Source organism: Pygocentrus nattereri, chromosome 5 (genome assembly GCF_015220715.1).
Source record: "Pygocentrus nattereri isolate fPygNat1 chromosome 5, fPygNat1.pri, whole genome shotgun sequence".
Taxonomy (NCBI): domain Eukaryota; kingdom Metazoa; phylum Chordata; class Actinopteri; order Characiformes; family Serrasalmidae; genus Pygocentrus; species Pygocentrus nattereri.
Window position 1 is genome coordinate 30,483,420 of NC_051215.1, and position 19,996 is coordinate 30,503,415.

The window sequence follows — 19,996 nt, forward strand, 5'->3', positions numbered from 1 at the left end:
GCATGAGGCGATGGTGTTGTCCACGGTTATACATTTAATTTGTTATTTGATAATAGATTAAATGTTCTCATTTATAGGTAAAAAGTATTTTGGCCTTAACTTATGGCCCTTATGCCCATATAAGGGACCTAGGCAACAGTTTGCTTCAAGGGGGTTTTAATACTTTGGGAGATTTGTGAAAAGAGTGACCTCTGGTAATGGTCACCAGGTCTTCCCCAGCTCTGTACATGCTGTGTGTCAAGCCTCTGTCAGGATGAGCTCAGCTGTTTTCTGCTCTCCCGTGTTTAGGTCTTTCATGTTTTGCTGAAAGCGCAGGTCTCTAGTTACGCAGGAGGCAAAGGGTTGGGAGGTATGTAAAGGGATCCCCCAGTCAAACATCTTTTGTGTTTTCAGCTCTCTCTGGGAAGTGTGTTTTCAGAGCCTGCAGCTGGTTAGATCCACGTTGGATCATGAGGGAGAGGGAGAGCAGAGCGGGGGACTGATTGACATCTTAGAATGGCAGCTTTTCATGAAAAAGCTGTTAACTGGGCCGAGTGTGGACAGAACCACTTTGTTCTGGCACTGGGGCCCATCCAAGCCAAACAGGACCTCGCACCTGAATTTAATCCTGCTCTGTATGTGTGTGAGAGACTCTTACTGGCCTGTTGGAGGTGAAGAGTGGTCAATGCATGTGTTTGTGTTATTGGTGGCTTATACCTTGCACTGCCTGACTTGTTGGTGTTTAAGCAGAGAGTATTGTGTATATGGATGTTTGCAAAAACAGGGAGAAGACGAGTGTTGTGTGTGTGTTTAAAAGCTAGACTCGCCCCATATTTCCCAGATGCTCTAATTGAGTTTGGGCTGTTTTGTCTTCAGGGCTGTCTCTGCAAAGCCATGTGGATGAGGAACAGAGGGAGTGAATGTATGGGTATGTTTGAGTAGAAAAAGCAGATCAGTATCAGCTTCAAGTCAGCCTGGTGTTTATTTAGGCACAGTTTATTTATTTATTTTTTTGGGATACCTTAGTTTGATTGCAACAACTCACCTTGTCAGCAAGAGCAATAAGTAGAGACTACAGCAGAGACACTAGTCCACAGATATTGTGTAGAAATTGATTAGCCTATCTACTTGTGCCCTTGGCCACAGCATGTTGCATTTTGGCTGTTAAAAATTCTGGTGGTCAGAGTGGCCACTTGCCTTTGAGTTTTTTTTTCCCCACTTTTAATAAAATGCCAGACCCTCTTCTCTACACGTTCACAAAGGCTACATTCACATTACCAGGCTGAAGTGGAACAAACCCAATTTTTTGCTTTAATGTGACACAGATTTGTTTTTTTTTTTTTCTTTTCTTTTCAGAGGTGTATGAAACACACAAATCAGATCTGAGCCACTTCCTTGTGTGGTCCTAGATCAGATATATATCTGATTCGTGGCCACGTGATCTTAATGAGAACTGATTTCGGAAGTCCCCCCACATTGATTAAAATGTGCTCACAATGATTTTGACCGATTATGACTGTTGGTGCTAGACGGGCTGGTTTGAATATTTCCACAACTGCTGATTTGCTGGGATTTTCAAGCACAACAGTCTCTAGAGTTTACTCAGAATGGTGTGATGAAGAAAAGACACCCAGTGAGCAGCAGTTCTATGAATATAAACGCCTTGTTGATGAGAGAGTTCAATGGAGAATGACCAGACTGGTTCGAGCTGATGGAAAGGCTAAGGTAAACTATAACTCATTGTAAACTCATTGAGTAGAAAAGCATCTCAGAATGCACAACGCATTGAAACTTGAGGTGGATGGGCTACAATAGGAGAAGGCTACAGCTTCCTCTTCAGCCAAGAATAGAAAGCTGAGGCTTGAGTGAGCACAGGCTCTCCAAATCTGGACAATTGAAGACTGGAAAAAGGTAGCCAAGTCTCATGAATCTCGATTTGTGCTGAGGCGCACAGAGAGTAGGGTCACAATTTGGCATGCGTAGCATGAATCCATGGACCTAACCTAATTCTACCAGTGGTCCAGGCTGGTGGAGGTGGTGAAATGGATTGGGGAATGTTGCTATGAAGATATGAGGCTACATTGCGAGCAAAGGGAGGGCCTACCTAATGAAAAGCTTGGTGTCCACACACACACACACACACACTGTATGTAAACATTTTAGGAGGTATGAAATTTGGAATACTATATAAAGTATATTACATTAAAGTACATTAAAATATGAGAACATTTTGTCCTTCTCCTAAGTTAAATAACTAAAGTTAATATTTCAGAGGTTTTGTTGTGACAGCGATGATAGACCAGGATGTAGTGGGGCCTGGGGAGGAATTTTTAATTTTGGACCCTGTTCAATTGCTGGTTCTTGAAGTTTGCTATATTATTGAGGGCCTGAGCCAGTTTTTGATGTTTTTCTGCCTTGTGATCACAGGTGTAGCCCTAGATTGTTCGCCTATTTTTAGTCCCTTGTACTGTGTTGTTCACTTGGGAGTGATAAATCTAGGGTATCTTTATTCTTGTGCTCCTGACCTCCAGCAGTGGCAGGCAGCCCACTAGTAGTCACGGATCATTGCCAGTTCACTTGCTCGATTGTATTCCATTCTTGTGAGTTTTTCTCCCAGTATGTGAGTGCTAATATTCACAGTGGGGGCGTCCCACCTCGTAAATTAGTGTACCTCTGCACATAACTCCCTGTAAATGACTTCAGAAATAGTTGTTGGGGGAGAGAAGGGCCTGCAGTGATTGATGGTGTCATAATGACTGTGCATTCCTGCAATGGAGCTCAAAGCACCTAGAGGCGACACTTTTTGGGTGTCTTCCTCTCGTAGTCTGCTCAGGGACTGTGAGAACTTTGTCTCCATCCGCGCCTGAGGCCCTCTGTAGCCAATCGGCTGCCAAATACTCAAAAGCTAACCCCAGGGTTAGGGCGCAGCTTTATGGGAAACCTGTCCACACACTTCTCAGGTTGCGTCCCGACGTTGCAGAGCTTCAGGTTTTTGAAGGTTAAGGACGGGGAAATATTGGTTATTCTTTGTGGAAAGTCCCTCGAGGGTGTGTTGAAAGATTGATGAGCTGCTGTCAGTGGCTTTACTTGCATAGGGATCTGTGTAGAATAGTGTTGGTATATCATATCATTAAAAAAAAATGGTTTGATATCTGTGTGAGCATTCTTCCAGCTCTTCCTACATATTGTTAAGACAGATTTGTTTTTTGTTTCTTTGTTTTTCTTCATCAGGCATGCATTTCAAAATCGTACTGAGCCATCACCTCTCTAAGGTTCCAGTGAGAGTGCATGGTGGTATTTTGGTATTTTTTCACTTTGCATGAAAACTCCATGGTATTGTGTAGTTGTTTTCCATCAGATACGCGTTGCTTTCTAATGATTTGAGGGAAACAGATTTGAGGGAAAAATAAATCCATTGATTCGTGATGGTGTTCCAATTGTGCATATACCAACATAAAGGATTTCCCAAACTATGCCATTTTCCTGTCTGTGAAGAGTGACTATCCCCCCCATATAAGAATACTCTCAAAAGCAGCTACTAATATTTTATCAAAGTCAGGCATCTGGCTGTCAGAACGCCATGCTAATCTTCTGCATCCCCTTGACTTAGTGACCTGTTTTAATAGGACAATCAATCTTTCAGTCATCAAAGCCTACAGAATTAAAGAGCTGCTCCTTCCAGTATCTCTTTCCTGGTTGTTCATTTCAGTTTATTTTAGTATCGTCATTAGCTTGTACTTTATGAAGTTGCTCCCCTTGCTTTGGCACCAATTTCCGTGTTCTCCAGTCAGCCTCTGGTCTGCTTTACCATGTCCATTAACACCTCTGGCACAAAAGAACAGGGCCCCCGAGACAGAGCCCTGTGGATCCCCGCAGTAATCACCACTCATTTTATCCCTGTGTTAGTCATTTTGGGACTGGGCATTAAAACATCAGCACCTTCACACTAGAAGAGACGAAACTTCAAGCTGAAGACTGATGCACAATAGATAACTTTTTAAAAATGCTGAATATATTCTTGGCCAGAGTTTTGTTAGGTATAGCAACCATACTTCTTTTGGCAGTTCCTAAGAAGGGCAGTTGTTTGGAAGCTGTGATTTTTAGATAATTTGTGTAGAAATACAGTATCAGCAGTTTTTATCATATCTCATCCACAGAGGCAGATTTTTTAACAAAAGTTACATTTTCTAAGTGTTGGAAACAGTGTGCAAGAAAGCCTTGGAAACTGTAATTGTTTTCTGCTGTCATTTTAGTCTTTGGGTTTTTGTAGGAACATCTGTTGCTCAGACCATCCTCCTTTTCTGTCTCTGTTTTCACAGTCCTCATGCAGCGTGCTTAATCACAATGGATCTTGCTGCTTCGAACTGCACACTGCACAACATTATGGCTAATCTGAAACATAATTATGCTGGGATATAATAAGTCAGCTCATGTTGATTGAACATTAACTGCTACTGAAATATAGTGGAACGCTGGAATGGAAAAAAAGAATAGCTGGAAAAAAATCAAGTTTGAACCTTACACCAAAGACATCCTTATTGTAAAGCTTGCATTAGAGTTTCATGGTCTCCTGTTTTTTAAGGGCCCATATACTACAATTTTCTTGTATTTTTATGTTTTTTGTCCTAAAGGACTACTTATGACATTTGTGTGATTATATGTACTGTAAACAGTCCTAATTTTTATAAAACTATGTTCCTTGATATACACTATATTGCCAGAAATATTAATTCGTCTGCCTTCACACGCATATGAAATCGAGTGAGATCACATTCTTAATCCATAGGTTTTAATATGATGTTGGCCCTCCCTTTTCAGCTATAACATCTTCAACTCTTCTGGGAAGGCTTTCTACTAGGAGTTTAGGAGTGTGTTTATGGGAAGATTTGACCATTCTTCCAGAAGCGCATTTTGTAATATCAGACACTGAAGTTGGACAAGAGGGCCTGTCTCTCAATCTCTGCTCTAATTCATCCCAAAGGTGTTCTATGGTGTTGAGGTCAAGACTCTGTGCAGGCCAGTCAAGTTCCACACCAAGCTTGCTCATCCATGTCTTTATGGACCTTGCTTTACGCACTGGTGCACAATCATGTTAGAACAGGAAGGGGCTGTCCCCAAACTGTTCCCACAAAGTTGGGAACATTAAATTTTCCAAAATCTCTTGCTCTGCTGAAGCATTAAGAGTTCCTTTCACTGGAACTAAGGGGCCGAGCCCAACTCCTGAAAAACAACCCCACACCCTAATCCTCCCTCCACCAAACTTTACACTTGGCACAGTGCAGTCAGTCAAGTACTGTTCTCCTGGCAACCGCCAAACCCAGACTCTTCCATCGGATTGCCAGATGGAGAAGCGTGATTCGTCATTCCAGAGAACACGTCTCCATTGCTCTAGAGTCCAGTGGCGGCACTTTACACCACTGCATTCGAAGCTTTGCATTGCGCTTGGTGATGTAAGGCCTAGATGCAGCTGCTTGGCCATGGAAACCCATTCCGTGAAGCTCTCTACGCTGTTCTTGAGCTAATCTGAAGGCCACATGAATTTGGAGGTCTGTACCAATTGACTGTGCAGAAAGTTGGCAATCGCTGCATGCTATGTGCCTCAGCATCCGTTGATCCCGCTCTGTCATTGTACATGGCCTACCACTTCGTGGCTGAGTTGCTGTCGTTCCCAATTGCTTCTACTCTGTTATAATACCACTGACAGTTGACTGTGGAACTTGCACAGGTGGCATCCTATCACGGTATCACACTGGAATTCACTGAGCTCCTGAGAGTGACTTATTCTTTCACAAATGTTTGTAGAAGCAGTCTGCATGCCTGGGTACTTGGTTTTATACACCTGTGGCCATGGGAGTGATTGGAACACTAGAATTCAATTATTTGGATGGGTGAGTGAATACATATGGAAATATAGTGTACCTTAGATTTTTTTTTTGCTGTGGTGCCTTTAAGACTGATATATAAAAATATGTTCTGATTGGCTACAGCTTTCTGTGCCTCATTCAAAAAGCAGAGCTGAAACACTCCTTATAACTTTCAACATGAGTAAAGCAGAATGTTTTAGCAGCTTAGATACCATATATGGACTTTAGTGAAGTAAACATACCATTTACTCCTTGCTCCATAATCATTTTTTTTGTTTTTCCATGATGTGGGACCTTTATTACAGCTAAATGAATATTTCTTGCTTGGAAACAGCAAAAAACTGGTGGTACAGTATGTCTATCCTTGACTTAATACCGTACAGACCATTAATGTATATGATCCAAATTTACACTGCCGTAGTCCTGTCCCATATTTCTCCTATTCAAACACTAACACTCTCTCAAAGTAGACCACCGTGTCTAAATATGTGGAAAATATACCGTCTGTATCTTTGTTTATTATTTCTGCCTTTCCTGTGAGAGAGAGAGAGAGAGAGAGAGAGAGTGTGTGTGTGTGTGTGTGTGTGTGTGTGTGTGTGTGTGTGTGTGAGGTATTGAATGTGTATATTATGTTAATTGTGAAAGGGCCATATGTATTTACTTCTGTTTAATGCATTGACCCTTGAGCAACTTTAGAGCCCACAAATACAGATTAGATTAGATTCAGATAAAATTTGACTATTAGCTCACCTATTCAACGTGTCATGTGTCTATAGGTCTGTGCTGCTGCCCTTTAATGAAAGGGACCTCTGTTGGACTTTCCCCAAACGAGGTGATTACAGGAGCGAAGTGCTAAATCTCTCACTGCACTGTGTTCTCTTTTAAGTTTTAATACTCTTATATGTGATTATAAGTCTAATGTGTGACACAGAGGTCATGCGAATATCTTTAATCATGCTGTGTCGGTGTGGGTGGGTGTTTGTTTTGAAACACACTTCATCAAAAGAAGCTGGAATTTTCTGTGTTCTTTGGATTGTGTGGAGAGCAAACCTTTGTCTATAAAGGTCTTTTACAACTGTGGAGTTTCTAAAAAAAAAAGCCTCCGTGTTCAGCCACTGATATGTTTTGCAGGAACACATGAAGTGGTGCTGAAGTGTTCCACTTCAAGCACAGCATTATCAAGTAAAGCTACTTATTGGGTTGCTTTTAATCTCTGTATATTTTGATACAGCATAGACTAGTGGTCTGCAGGTACATAAAATGCTAACTTATGTTTTAGGTTCTGTAAATAGTTTTAAAAAAATCAATAAATTAGTAAAAAAAAAAAAAAAAAAAGAAATAATAAAGAAAAATGCAGTTTGGTAAAAACTAGTGTATTAACTTTTTTCAGTTTTTAGAAAATGAACAAATTCATAAAAAAAAAAACAATTTACGGAACATTTAACTAAATATCCTTTTACCTACAATGACGGCCTTCTAGGACCTCGAAGAACCTCTGAGCTGAAGCTTTAGCATAGCTGTAAAACACTTGCTAAGGTAGGCCCAATCCCTGTCAGTCTGGAGTGATAGCAGAGGAGTGGTAAAATTCAGATACCATGCTTTTGGTTTTTAGTTCATTTAGGGAATCATATAACTTCAAAGAGGGGGAATATGACAATTATTTATTATCGTCCACCCCGGTATTTCGGTGATATGAAGCTGAAGTCAGCTATTTGCGGGCATAAAACATAAAATAAGCATAAAAATTGCTAGTAGTATGCTGATGTCTCAGTAGCTAGCTAGCTAAATTTCCTGTTCCACCTTAAATGGTGCTGCAGTGTAGAATGTAAATGCTGCACTGTTTAAGGGGGAACAGGAAATTAAGCTAGCTAGCTACTGAGACATCAGCATGCTACTGTTTGTTATGAAGAATATACACTGAAATGACGAACTAAGATGATACCGTTGTTATCCTAATTGTTTAACAGCAAAAATGCTCACATTTGTGGATTTCTTTGGTCGCATGCGCAGCGCAGACAGTTTTTCTTGTTTTCTCATAACACTCTGGAGTGTTTCTCTTTGTTTGGAGGATCATGTAGCCCTAAGACCTCACCCTACCCCTCTATATCAACAAAAATCGGGATACTCTACCCCTAGGTGTGATTGTGCAAAATGGGTAGGCTAGGACTAAGTGGTAGGGGCAAGAGGTGAAATGGACTTGAACCTTAGTTGTAGTTACCTTAACTCCGCTAACAGTAGTAGTGTAGGCTTAAAAAAACACTGCATTCAGTGATGGTGTGAAAATGGCAGACACATTGGAAGGAGACCAATGTACAATATAATGAAAAATAAAATACATTGTTAACTGCTGCAATGACAGAGTAGTTAAAATTCTCTCTCACCCACAGCACAACCTGACATAATTAGCTTGGCAAGAATGTAGTACTAAAAGTCCAACCAGTGCTTCCCTTCGCTTGGCTTGAACCCTGCTTTCCCATGAGGAGAGCAAGTAAGTTAACCATGTTGCTAAACAGCCAGTTACAAAACGGCTACATGCACAGCCTTATCCTGATCTGCTATCCTGTAAATGTGTTCGAAACATAATGTAAACATATTCTCACTCTCAGTGCTGTGTGTAAAATACATAGACTGTATTAAATGTATGCAGCAGTGAGTACTGTGACAATTGTTCATCATTATAAGGAGATTTTTAATAAATGATATTTGTTTTTTAGGCCTATATTGGAAAAAAAATGTACATGTAGCCTGTCTACAAACATGAATGCAAAAAAAAAAAACGATTCAGGGACTCTCAACTGTTTTTACACCTTGTTGGAACAGGCTACCAATTCTCTGCGAAGGGCTGCTATTAGCAGCCAAATAACTTTTGCTGTGCCGTATATGCAATGCTTTGCATCAGTGACACTGTGTGTCCTTGACAAAATGGGCTTGCAGTTCTGACGTAAGCCGCTATTAGGATTTCATTCATTTTATTTTACTTTTGTAATTTTGTGTTTTTTACTGTTTCATTGAGTTTAGTTAGCTGCCTTTCTGTTCACAAAGAAAAACAGTCGGTACTTGCAGTACATCCTATCAGAGAAACTCTTATTTTAACAGTAATTTATCCTGCCTCATGCCGACATAGCGTTATCCAACAGCTTTACTGAACGTTGCATTTTGTGTCCATATTGTACAGCCTGTCAAATAATGATGAAAAATACTGTGTACCGGTAGAGTTTGTGCGTAAAGGTCACTGGCTTAAGCTTCATTTGTCTGTTCTGTATGTGGTCTTGACTTTTGCTCCTATTGCTGACTAAGCACAAGGCCTTCAGTCTTAGTCATTATGGAAATCAAGTTTCTGGAGATGAGTCTTCATCTCACTGAGATAGTAAAGTGAAAAGCTGTTTTGCCCCTCTACCAGGGTTTTTAACAACGGTAACGTTTTCCATATGGTTAAGAGTCCCTGTGCAATTCAGACAAAGGCTGGACAGAATTCCCCACTTGCTCCTAATTTTTGTCAGTTTTGGATTCTGCTCTGTGGTTTTCTTCCCTTTGAATTCCATCTCCATTAAAAAATGCCTCCAAAGTGTGAAAAGTTCGGTTGGATTAACTTTATCAATTCCCTGAGCTTAATGGAAAACCCCTGCGAGTGGACTTTGAAGTGTCACAGACGCTTTCCAACAAAAACAGGCTCCGAACTTCTCTCCATCTCTCTTGAGGCGAAGCGATCCATGCTCTGCTGCTTTCCTTGTCTCTTCACTCAGACCGGCATGAAGACCACAAGGTATTCAGGGTTAGGTTCTGACCGCCGCTCGCACAACACTGGCCTTGTGGAAAGACTTGTTTTCAGAATGTGACTTCGACAGCACTTAATAATGTTCAGATAACTATCTCTTCCTAAATGCATCTTAGTGTGGCCACAAATTTTGCAAAAGCAACTTGTGACATGGAGTTTTAATTAAAAACTAGGCTACTTTATGGTGTTGTGAAACAGTCAGTTATATTGGTAGGTTTTCTTTTTTGGCATGTGTGGCTCTGGCGCATCAAGATAAACGGTTCATGTAAGTTAATACAAGCAAATTTAAATATTGTACATGAATGAACAGCTCCGTTTCCTTTTCATGACGCTTTCTTTCTTGCTTGCCTTGCACACACACACAAAGCCATGTTGGTCACTCTTTCCAGCACGATGTGTCGCAGAGTTTGCTGAAGGCAGCGCTGGACGGCGTGGTGCAGGAGTGTGTGAGCTTCGTGGGAGTGGACATCAACATCTGCTCTGAGACGCTGATGAGGTACAAGCCAAATAGTTTCCAGCAGCAGTCACAACATGGCAACTTCACACTCGCCTCCCACTACTGCTCACTGCTCTGTTTAGTCTGACACCCTACTCAGCCTGAGCCAGACTGCAGCTATACACACCTACATACCTACACACACTCACAAGCAATGTTTTATACATTTATACTCGCACACTAACGCTCCAATTAAATCTTTTAGTCACATATTCTGTCTCTCACACACACTAGTAGGATTCTTTAATTATGCCGATTCTCTCTCACGTTACTTTTTTCTTGTAGTATGTTACCTTTTCTTGTAGGTTTTTGTAGGAAGTCTTATATGTTTAGTGTTAGCATCAAGCCTGATTTCATGGCAACGCTCCACTGAGCCGTTTCTGGACCTTTATTTTTCCAAGTTTACATTCATCACTCATCAGTCCTAGGTGTTTTTTTTTTTTTTGCTGCTGTCAGAACAAAACCTCTTTCTGCTGCTGTCAGAATAAAATCTCCATTTTTATTTTTCATCTTTTGATATAATTTTGGTGTAAATTTCATAATAAATGGACCAAAAGAAATGGCCCAAAATTACTTGGAACAAGACTGAAAACGTCTGGTTCCATTGACTTGCATTAAAAGTAAAGAGTGTTTTTTTTTTTCCTTTTTCTTTTGGAGAAACAAGGTTTTTTTTTTTTTTTCCGACAACAGCGAATTATCTGTTAATAAATAAAGTAGTGGCCAGTATACCAGTTCATCCCGTACTCTGTTTGAAATTGAGTATATGAGTTTTGTCATAACCTTCACAAAGTCAAGAACACTGAGATTATCATGTTTAGTTGAATGATGTTTCAAAAATTCCACATCTCTCGCTGTGCAGTCAGTTGTAGTCTGGCGACACGTTAGTCCAGCTTGTTACTGAGGTAGTAGATGTAGAGCGATAGAAGGAGTGGAGTTAGCCTAGCATGGACATCTTCCTATGCTTCCATTTCCTCTCAGTCTCTTCACCCTTAGTCAACTGCATTATGGGGACACATCTGCTGATAAGAGTGTGAGCTGTATTCTTTCAGCACTGTCTGATGGTCTGATGTAAGCACGAGTTTATGGGACACACGACTGAGACAACTTAAGATATTAAGAACTTAAGAAATTCAGAAATTCATAAAACAACATTTAGCACCATTTTTGCTGAACTCAGGGCACCTATACATCCTCTGCAGAGATCACATGCACAGTTACTGTTTATTTGCTAAATTTAGCGTATTGGAAAAAATAAGAAGATATTTGACCTGCAAAAGTTATATGGCGTATTTAATATTTTTTATTTTTTTCCCAATATGTTAAAGGTGCAAAATAAATATTATTTGTTAATCAAACATCACTACTATGGACTAATAATTCTAATTCTAATTGTAATGATTCTTAAATTCTACTAATTACTAATAGCACTCTATTATTACTAACTACTAATAGCACTTGAATAAATACTAATAAACATGCCCTGAAGAAGGCACGAACCACTATGTGTGGGCATTTTTTAAGAGTCCAGTAAGGACATGGCAATACAATAAAGACATTTTAATTTAAGGAGTGTCTTGATTTGGGGAGTTTTTTTTCCCTCTCTTTTTCTATCTTTTAATACAAATATGCATGTGATGTGTGTCTCCTCAAGCTCTCCTCATTGGGTCTAGTATGTACACTTTAAAATTCAGTATTATTTCTTAATCAGTTGCATTAAGTTAAATCAGATGTACTGCTGATGGAATTTAACAAGTACGTGCAATAGCCAGAGATCACCTCCATTCTTCTAACTGTATTTATCTAACCAATGTATTAGTAACCCTTTTAAAATGCCAGAAAATTATGTTGCATCTAGTATGTTTGTGTTTATTCTAATGTTATATAGTGTTTTGTCTTGGTAACTGTGTTTAGACTTGTACACAGTACTGTGTATTCACAAAAACATCAAATCTGTTCTACTCTGAAGCAGTGACCATGCTGTTTTATACTATACATACAGTTTTCACACTGGTCTGTGCATATATAATCCTTGTAATAATAAAATAGTCTAACACAAACATATTTTTGCTGTCATGGGAATGTAACAGCAGATGTAATAGCTAAATGTTTACTTTGCTAGTAATTGGAGCTTAGATTAATACATTTTTGTGTGCTCCTCTGTTGTAAGTATGAACACTTTATTTCCTTTATTAACACATACAGGCAAATTACAGCGAGACACACACAACCCCATACCAAGAAAGTGAATACTAAATGCACAGTGTTGGAGTGCTCCTTTTACTGAAGTTGGCCAAACTCTGTGCTGCTGCACCTGAAAACTGTATTATGTCATGAAGGGCCAGAAGTGGTAGAGTGTGAAGCAGGCAGAGATCAGGTCATCTGTTTACCTGACTTTAAATGAGTTCTCAGCTCCAGAACTCCAGACACACACACACATGCTCACACGCTACACATTTGTGACTCCAGCATTCAGGCCTTATTTATAAGTGATGACATACTGTGTTTACATAGCTGCTTTTGGAGGGAGCTGTCATTTCAAATTGCTCACACCGTGTCACCAAAAAACGTTCAAAGCCTGCCTGTTATATATGAAAAGGTCACAAAGATTATGAGCTCTTCGGAAACCTTTTGCTAACTCCTCTGGAAAATGTTCTCAATATTTGTACTAATCTTTCACACATGAATATGTAAGGATTAGATTAGTATGAAATAGAATTTCCATGCTCCTGGATGGATGTACAAAGTCCAGTCTTGCAGTCAGAATATATGCTGAGAAAAGAGCATTAACATGAAACTATGACTAATACCAAAAACAAACAGGATTTGAAAGTTGCAGTTAGAAGAGAATGACGAGAAATGTGAAAAGTCAGTGCCTTTTGAGCGTGCAGGGCTGTATGAAGTCCTGTTGTGGTGTGTGTTACAAGGTTTAAAGAAGAGGATAAGAGAATTTACAGTAACTACTGAAAAGAATATTCTTGGGAGACATGACATGAGTGTCTGTTTGTGTGTTGGCAGGCATGTGGCAGGTCTTAATGCTGGCCGGGCGCGGAGCATTGTGGAGTGGAGAGAGAAGAACGGGCCCTTTCTGAACAGAGAGCAGCTGAAGTTGGTGAAAGGCCTTGGCCCAAAGAGCTTCCAGCAGTGCGCTGGATTTGTTCGTATCAACCCTGAGTCCATACGCAGGTACTGGCCAGCTGCTGTACGGATAGATTTGATCTCTTAGGCTTTGTTCAGACAAGCAGCTCAGAATCTGACTTTTTGGCATATCTGCTTTGAGCAGAAAAGATTTTCTTGAAGCTGTGTGAAATCTGACCTTTTCCATACAGATTTAAGCCACTTTTGGATTTTGTCCTTTTTTGTGCTTCTTGAAATCAGAATGTGTCACAAGAAAAGCCTACTTTTGCCTGCCCCACCCTAGTCAGCCATTACTATAACAGCAAATATAGGTTTACATTTGGTTACTACCTGATTCGAGCCTGACAAGGGCTGTTAAAAATGGTGTTTCAGGATGACTTCAGGCCATTTTATGACTTAAAACTTTGTTTTCTTTCTTTCTCTGAGTTTCTCTTGTTTAGCTTGCCTAAAGTGTCTTAAAAGGAACCCCAAATAGTAAGTGTCTGTATTTAATATGCTGTAAATACCTTAAACTACTAAAATGTGTTATAATAATGTACCCCACATTATACTAGCTGGGATTCATTTTAAGCATTCCTGAAAATAATAGTAGTAGCAGGAGGAACTTAAGTTTAATGAGGTTCACAGTTGATGATAGGAGGGATGGGTAATGTTCTTTGCCAGGTACAATTGGAAATTCTACAAAATATACTGATAATAAATCCTGTAGTGTGTAGTGTACAGATGAGTAATTACCAATTCATCCCAGCATAACGTTTTCTGTCAGCCAACTCAGATGCTTAGTAACCAAGCTAAGTGCTGTAAACCCATTTCTGCGTTGATCCATCTCTGTTAGTGTGTGCAAGCAGGTTCGGGTTTCAGATTTAGCAGTACCAGTTGGCCTTTATCAGGTCAGGTCTCAAAATCACGGAATGGGTTGAGTTTAGGCTTCGGTTTCCTGCTCATGCAGACTTATAATGTAGATTAATGAGCAAATGTGACTACAGACTGGTCATGCAAAACAGATTTGATCGTTTATAATGTGCAGAAAGACACTCTGGCTAAAATCAGATTAACAAGTCCAATTTACTCTGCTGTGTTTGAACAAAGCTTTAGATGTATTGAATATACTTCCATTCAGTACATCTAAATCAGTACTACTGATCACTCTTAACAAAATATGACCTACACTAAAAGTCTGAAGATTTTGATAATTTAACTGATAAAAAACTGACACTTTAGCTTGTTTGTGCTTTTCTAACTCTTAAGTTGTGAAGTTCTTTGTTCATATAGTTACGGCTCAGGTGGAAGTGCAGACTCCACAGCTGCTGTGAAGCCAGCAGCTAAGAAGAGCAAAGCCAAAACTTCCAGCAGCATCTCTAACCATCCTAACCCTCTGGACCAAACGTGCATCCACCCTGAGTCCTACGGCATCGCTATGAGGTGAGAGCAGTACATCACTAATGTACCATTCTGTTTCACTTGGAGGGGCATTCTGCTTGGTCATAGTCCTTTTGAGGCTTGGACAGCATGTGGAGGGGTGGTAGCCAAACATGTTTGTTTTGGTACCTTTTCATGACAAAACCAAGAAAAACGAGTAGATGGCCTTTATAGGAAGTTGTTTTGTTTTTACCTTTTTAACTAAAAGAGCAAAACTGAAAACTGTTTCTTTTTGGTTCAAAAGATTACTGTTATAGTTTGGTTTAGGATTAAGCCTAGGGCATTCTTATTGAATAAGGGTACTTACTTACCGTCGCTGCCCAAAAAAAGAGACATGTATCTCCATTTTGTCCGTTTTTATTGTTCTTTATCTGTTGAATGCAGAAGCCATCATTTGCATTGTGTGACAGTTTGAAGATAATTGGAACAATAGAAATGCTTCAGACTGACTTTTCTTCTATTAACTTGCATTGAAAGGTAAAAATATTTTACCTTCACCTGTAAAATTGCTGTTATGGTGATCGTTTTTCTTTGAACAGTGACTGCATACACATGATGCAGGCAGTTATATGCAAAGGTTTGGGTGCCTTGTTCTAATTATGTGTTTTGTTGATTTTATGTTTTGTTGAAGTGAAAATTAGACTTAACACATCCTCTACACAGAACATACTTCTGCACATTTAAATGGACAATTACTGTTTTTTCTGAATTTAACATATTGGAAAAAGTTAGCATTAAATGTAGCATAGCACATTTAGTATTGCCGTGTTGTTTTTTTTCCCCAATATGTTGAACTGTAAACTAGAAATTGTGCCAGAAAATGCGCATAAAGTGTCATATTTAAGTTTGTTTAAGATTTGTTCACTTAGGAAAAAAAACAAAAAAACATGAGTTTCCAGATTTTTGTATAAGACTTGATGGTACATACTCTATATATAAAAGGTTGATACCCTAAGGCCTTTAATTGAACACACAGCTTAAATAATCTCAAAAGAAATGTGTCATCAGTAGAATGGGATGCTCTTAAAAGATTGCACATGAGCCTGGGGTCACCATTCTCGGTGACAAGCATCAGCTACAGGGGTATAAAGCCCGCTAGCTCTGGGATGTGGAGCAGTGGAACTGTGTTTTCTGGAATGATCCACTTATGTGATGAGTTGGAGTGATCATCCAACACCAATAACTGGCTTCACTAATGCTCTTGTGGCTGAATGCAGTCAAGTTCTGTCATCTAGTGTAAAGCCTTCCCACATCGAACAGTGAGAAACTTTCTGGTAATACTTTTCCAGGAAAAATTCTGAAATAAATTATTGAATATTCTGTTTTATCACCAACAAAGCAATTATAGCACTACTGAAACAGTACTGGATGTTTAGTTCATTTTCAGCATAACCTTAAAACGCTACCCAATAAGTGACCAGCAGTCACAGCTTTGAACATTTTTACACACACAACGTCACAAAATTTTACATAAACGATTGCTTAATTGCAGAAAATATAGTTTATGATTTCTGTAGTGACAATTATCAAGGTTGCATACCTTGGTTTCAGACCTTGAGACACATTTAATTTAAGAAAAAAGTGGTGTTCAACTGCTCACCATGTCCATGAGGGACAGGGATGCATTCTAGCTTTCTGCTCTAAAATGTAGAGGTATGGCTAAAATAAGGCTCCATCTGTGGGCTAAAACTCTTTCAGTAGTGTCATGAAAACTTTGGGACAGTGTTGGGTTTTTTATTTATTTATTTGTTTATGAATTTAACTTCACTTTCAAAGAAATCAAAAAGACATTTTGAAAAACATTGTTGGTGGGGGGAGCAAACAAATATTAAGTATTATTGTCACTAGTTGAAATTTAGACGTTAGGGTTTGGGTCAGGCACCTCCCAACAGAAAGTACTCTATAAATGTTGATTTTGTATGTATTTAGCTTGGTCCTGTCTCAATTAATGCATTGGGTTAAATAGATCATAGCATAATCACTGTAAATATCCATGGTCAAAATATTAGGTTTTTTTTTTCTTAAACTATATAACTAATTCAGAACTCATTCAGTACTAAGGTCCATATATGACCCCGTTTCCTGACATTATATGAAAAAAGTATGTTTGTTGTTTGTGTGTGTATGTCCAGAGGGTGGTGTGAGGACCTGTTATTGCTGCCACTGCTCATATAAAAAGCACATTGAGCATGTGCTGCTGGCTCTGTGGCTGTGAATGGGAGCTGTGCCTGCAGCTGTGCTGCTCAAGTCTGTTTAGACTACTCCTCTTTGACACTTGTGATGGCCTATGCCAGGAGATGTGTCTTTACGGAAGCTCCTAGGGCTCTACACATGACAGCTGCAAGTCAAGTCAAAATGAATGCGTCCATGTGTGAGGGAGAATTGACTAATTGAATAAGATTTAGGCACACACTGTTGGTGCTTTGAGATACCGTCACAGCTCAGCTTTAGGGTAAGGGTTTTCTTCACTCACCACCTTGTTTTTTTCCCAGGCCTATGTCTGTTTTACTTAGTAGGTCTGTATTTAAATGTGCATGCACGGTAGAAGTGGGTAATACACCACAAAGCCAGCATAGAAGATAACCATGCTGTGGAATGAATTTGACTATACAGTTGACTCTGGCAGCACATCCGTTCTCATTACTGTAAAGTTATTTTCACATTTCCAACTATCCATAAACTGACCAAAAAACTTTTGTAAGTAATTGAAGCTTACAATGACCCATGCCGTTGCTGTCGAAAACTGTGTAGCCTGTGTGCCGGTCTGCCAACACTTGGCCTGATCTGTCGTCAGAGGCGTCTGTGGGGGTTAGAGGTCTAATAAAGCCACTTAGGGGCATGGAGAGGGGGAATAATCACCCTGTCATATCCTCCCTCCTCTTTCTCCTTCTGTTTGTTTTCCTTTCTCTCCGTTCGGCTTCATTTCCTACTAAACCAGGCAGAAAAAGCCTCCCTCGCAGTCTCCTGTATTATCGACACACTCTATCGTTACCAAATGCTGCGCTAATGGATGCTCTGCTAGACTCCGATTGTCATAGTGAGCCCAGGTCTATTTTTCTTGGAAAAACAGGATTTGATTAAACATGGCCACCAGCAGTGCCGAGTTCGTAATGTAGCACCCGACTAATGTAGCGGACTTAAAACAAGGGTTTCCAGGAGGTGTGGGAGGAATTTGGGGTATTACTAATAAAGTGTGCCGAATAAGAAGGCTGGACGTTAGCCAGAGCTGGAACCGGAGGGCTAATGATGCGAACAGGATATCTGAACGATGGCTTTATAATGATGATGACAAGCTTGACAGATTCCCAACAATCTGCAGCCCATTTCTGCATTGGATTCATCAGTCTTTTCTTCTGTCCCGCTCGCGCTCTATTTCACTCACTCTCCTTCATCCCCCTCGTATGTTATTGGATGCAGACTAACTCCCTCTTTTTTTTTTTCACTTCCTCTCTCAATTGTTGCCCCATGTGTCTCAGCACTTAAATAAAGCAGTTAATGTGAGCCCACAATTCAATGAAAATTTTCCCGGCTCTCTAACAACTCAGCACTGAGGAACAGGGCCGTTGCAGGATATGGCGGACTTTGAGATTGGTGTGGACAGGAGAAAAGAGGGCTGAAATCAGACACAGATTGCGTCTGTGAAGGCGTGTGCCCACCCTCCTCTCACTCTGGGGGTGATTGTTGCATGATGGCCGCTCTGAGAAGCGTGGGCCAGCAGGCGGTAATGGTGGATCGTGTTGCTCTAATGTGATGAACCTGATACCCTTAGCCCTACCACTGGGAAACACTTCCCACACACGTAAAAATACACACACACATATATACAAATGCTAGGCTGCTGACCCCCTGATGGGTTTTCAAAAGAAAGGTGTGGATTTGGTTAAAGATCTAGACTTGTGCACCAAAGGTGCCCATATATTGGTTTCACTTGAGCCATTCTGATGAGATGTGGTTTACATGGAAATGACTTCATACAAATAGATTATTTGAATTGCAAAATGCCATATGAGAGGGAAGATTATAGGAGATGACCTTGTTTTAGCAAATGCTGGCAGAAGTAAATACTAAAACTTATATCTTGTGAAGTTGTCAGTGAACAGACCAGCCAGTAATGCTGGACCAGTGTCTTTAGAATGGGTCGCTGGTGATATTGTGAGATAAGACAGAAGTGCTCAAACTAAGAATGCACAATGATACTACAATAATATCAGTACCAGCAAGATTGTTTAAAAGTAAAGTGTTATTAGTGGACAGATGATTAGATTTGATCATTCAAAACGATATCTGATGACAAATGTCTTTTATTCCCGATTAAAAGTGTTTAGAAAACACTGGGCTGCAATTCTGAAATGTTCTACAATTTTACTTCTTTGGTAACCTTGTGCTGTGCAAAAGTCAGAGATCACTGTTTCATTCATTTACCTTCCAGTCAACATGGTCATAAAGTACATAAGCGTTTAAAATGTCTACACTTTACTTTTGTACCTATTACTGCCACTTTAACTCTTCCATCCTTTCAGTCTTAAAACCAACCAGTTGAGTCCTCCCAACAAGAGCTGATCCCAAAGCTCTCACTGACTTTAAAATTCACACAAGTAACTACCCAAATTCGCTTTAGCTACTTCACTATTTTTTTTTTTTTCATTTGCATCTGAAATGCCTAACTTGAAGATATTTCTGAGGAGATTAGATACAAGATAATCCACTTGCATGAGAAATAGGAAAATAACTAAATAATTACAAGGAAAGTAAAGAAAAAAATGTGATGGGGACTTTCCAAGATCCATGCAAGATCTGGTCTACCACCAAGACTGTCACCATTAGATAAACCGTACTTTAACACTTTCATCTCCACTCTTCAGATTGGAAAAAATCAGCTGGTGTTTCTGTCCATCCTTCCGCTGTGAGAAGACAACTCAACACTCTGGGTCAGAAATGATGTGTAGCTGTTACTGAGAAATGGAAGTAGACAAAAAAGTAAATAGGGTGATCTCTTTTATCTTTTTCACAGTACTACACAATGTTACATTTCTCTGCAGTACTAATCTTCAAGGTTCTAGTCCCAATTTCTGCAAGGTAGTGTGTATCTGCGTTAACAGTAGCATCAACAGAAATGTTGTGAAAATGTGAAAAATACCAATCATTGACATCAGCTCAGAATTTCCATATTTATTCATTTCGAAGTAAAAAATTGGTTAGTATGAATTTTAACTCTAAAAATACGGATTGCAGAGTGTAACTATAGAATGTGTGCTGTGCTTTTATCACTCTCACTGATGCTGGAAGACCTACTTTAAGGAGCCTTCTCAGGAGAGTGAGCAAATGCTG

The 19,996-nt window shown here is 39.7% G+C and overlaps 1 protein-coding gene across 1 annotated transcript in view; it reads left to right on the forward strand.

Annotated features, from left to right (window-relative positions):
• srbd1 (S1 RNA binding domain 1) overlaps positions 1-19,996 on the forward strand; it is an 85,641-nt gene that overhangs the window by 54,220 nt on the left and 11,425 nt on the right. The window contains exons 16-18 of the mRNA XM_037538307.1: positions 10,008-10,114; positions 13,130-13,297; positions 14,522-14,671. Coding sequence (XP_037394204.1) covers positions 10,008-10,114; positions 13,130-13,297; positions 14,522-14,671 — 425 coding nt within the window. The remainder of the gene's footprint in view (positions 1-10,007; positions 10,115-13,129; positions 13,298-14,521; positions 14,672-19,996) is intronic.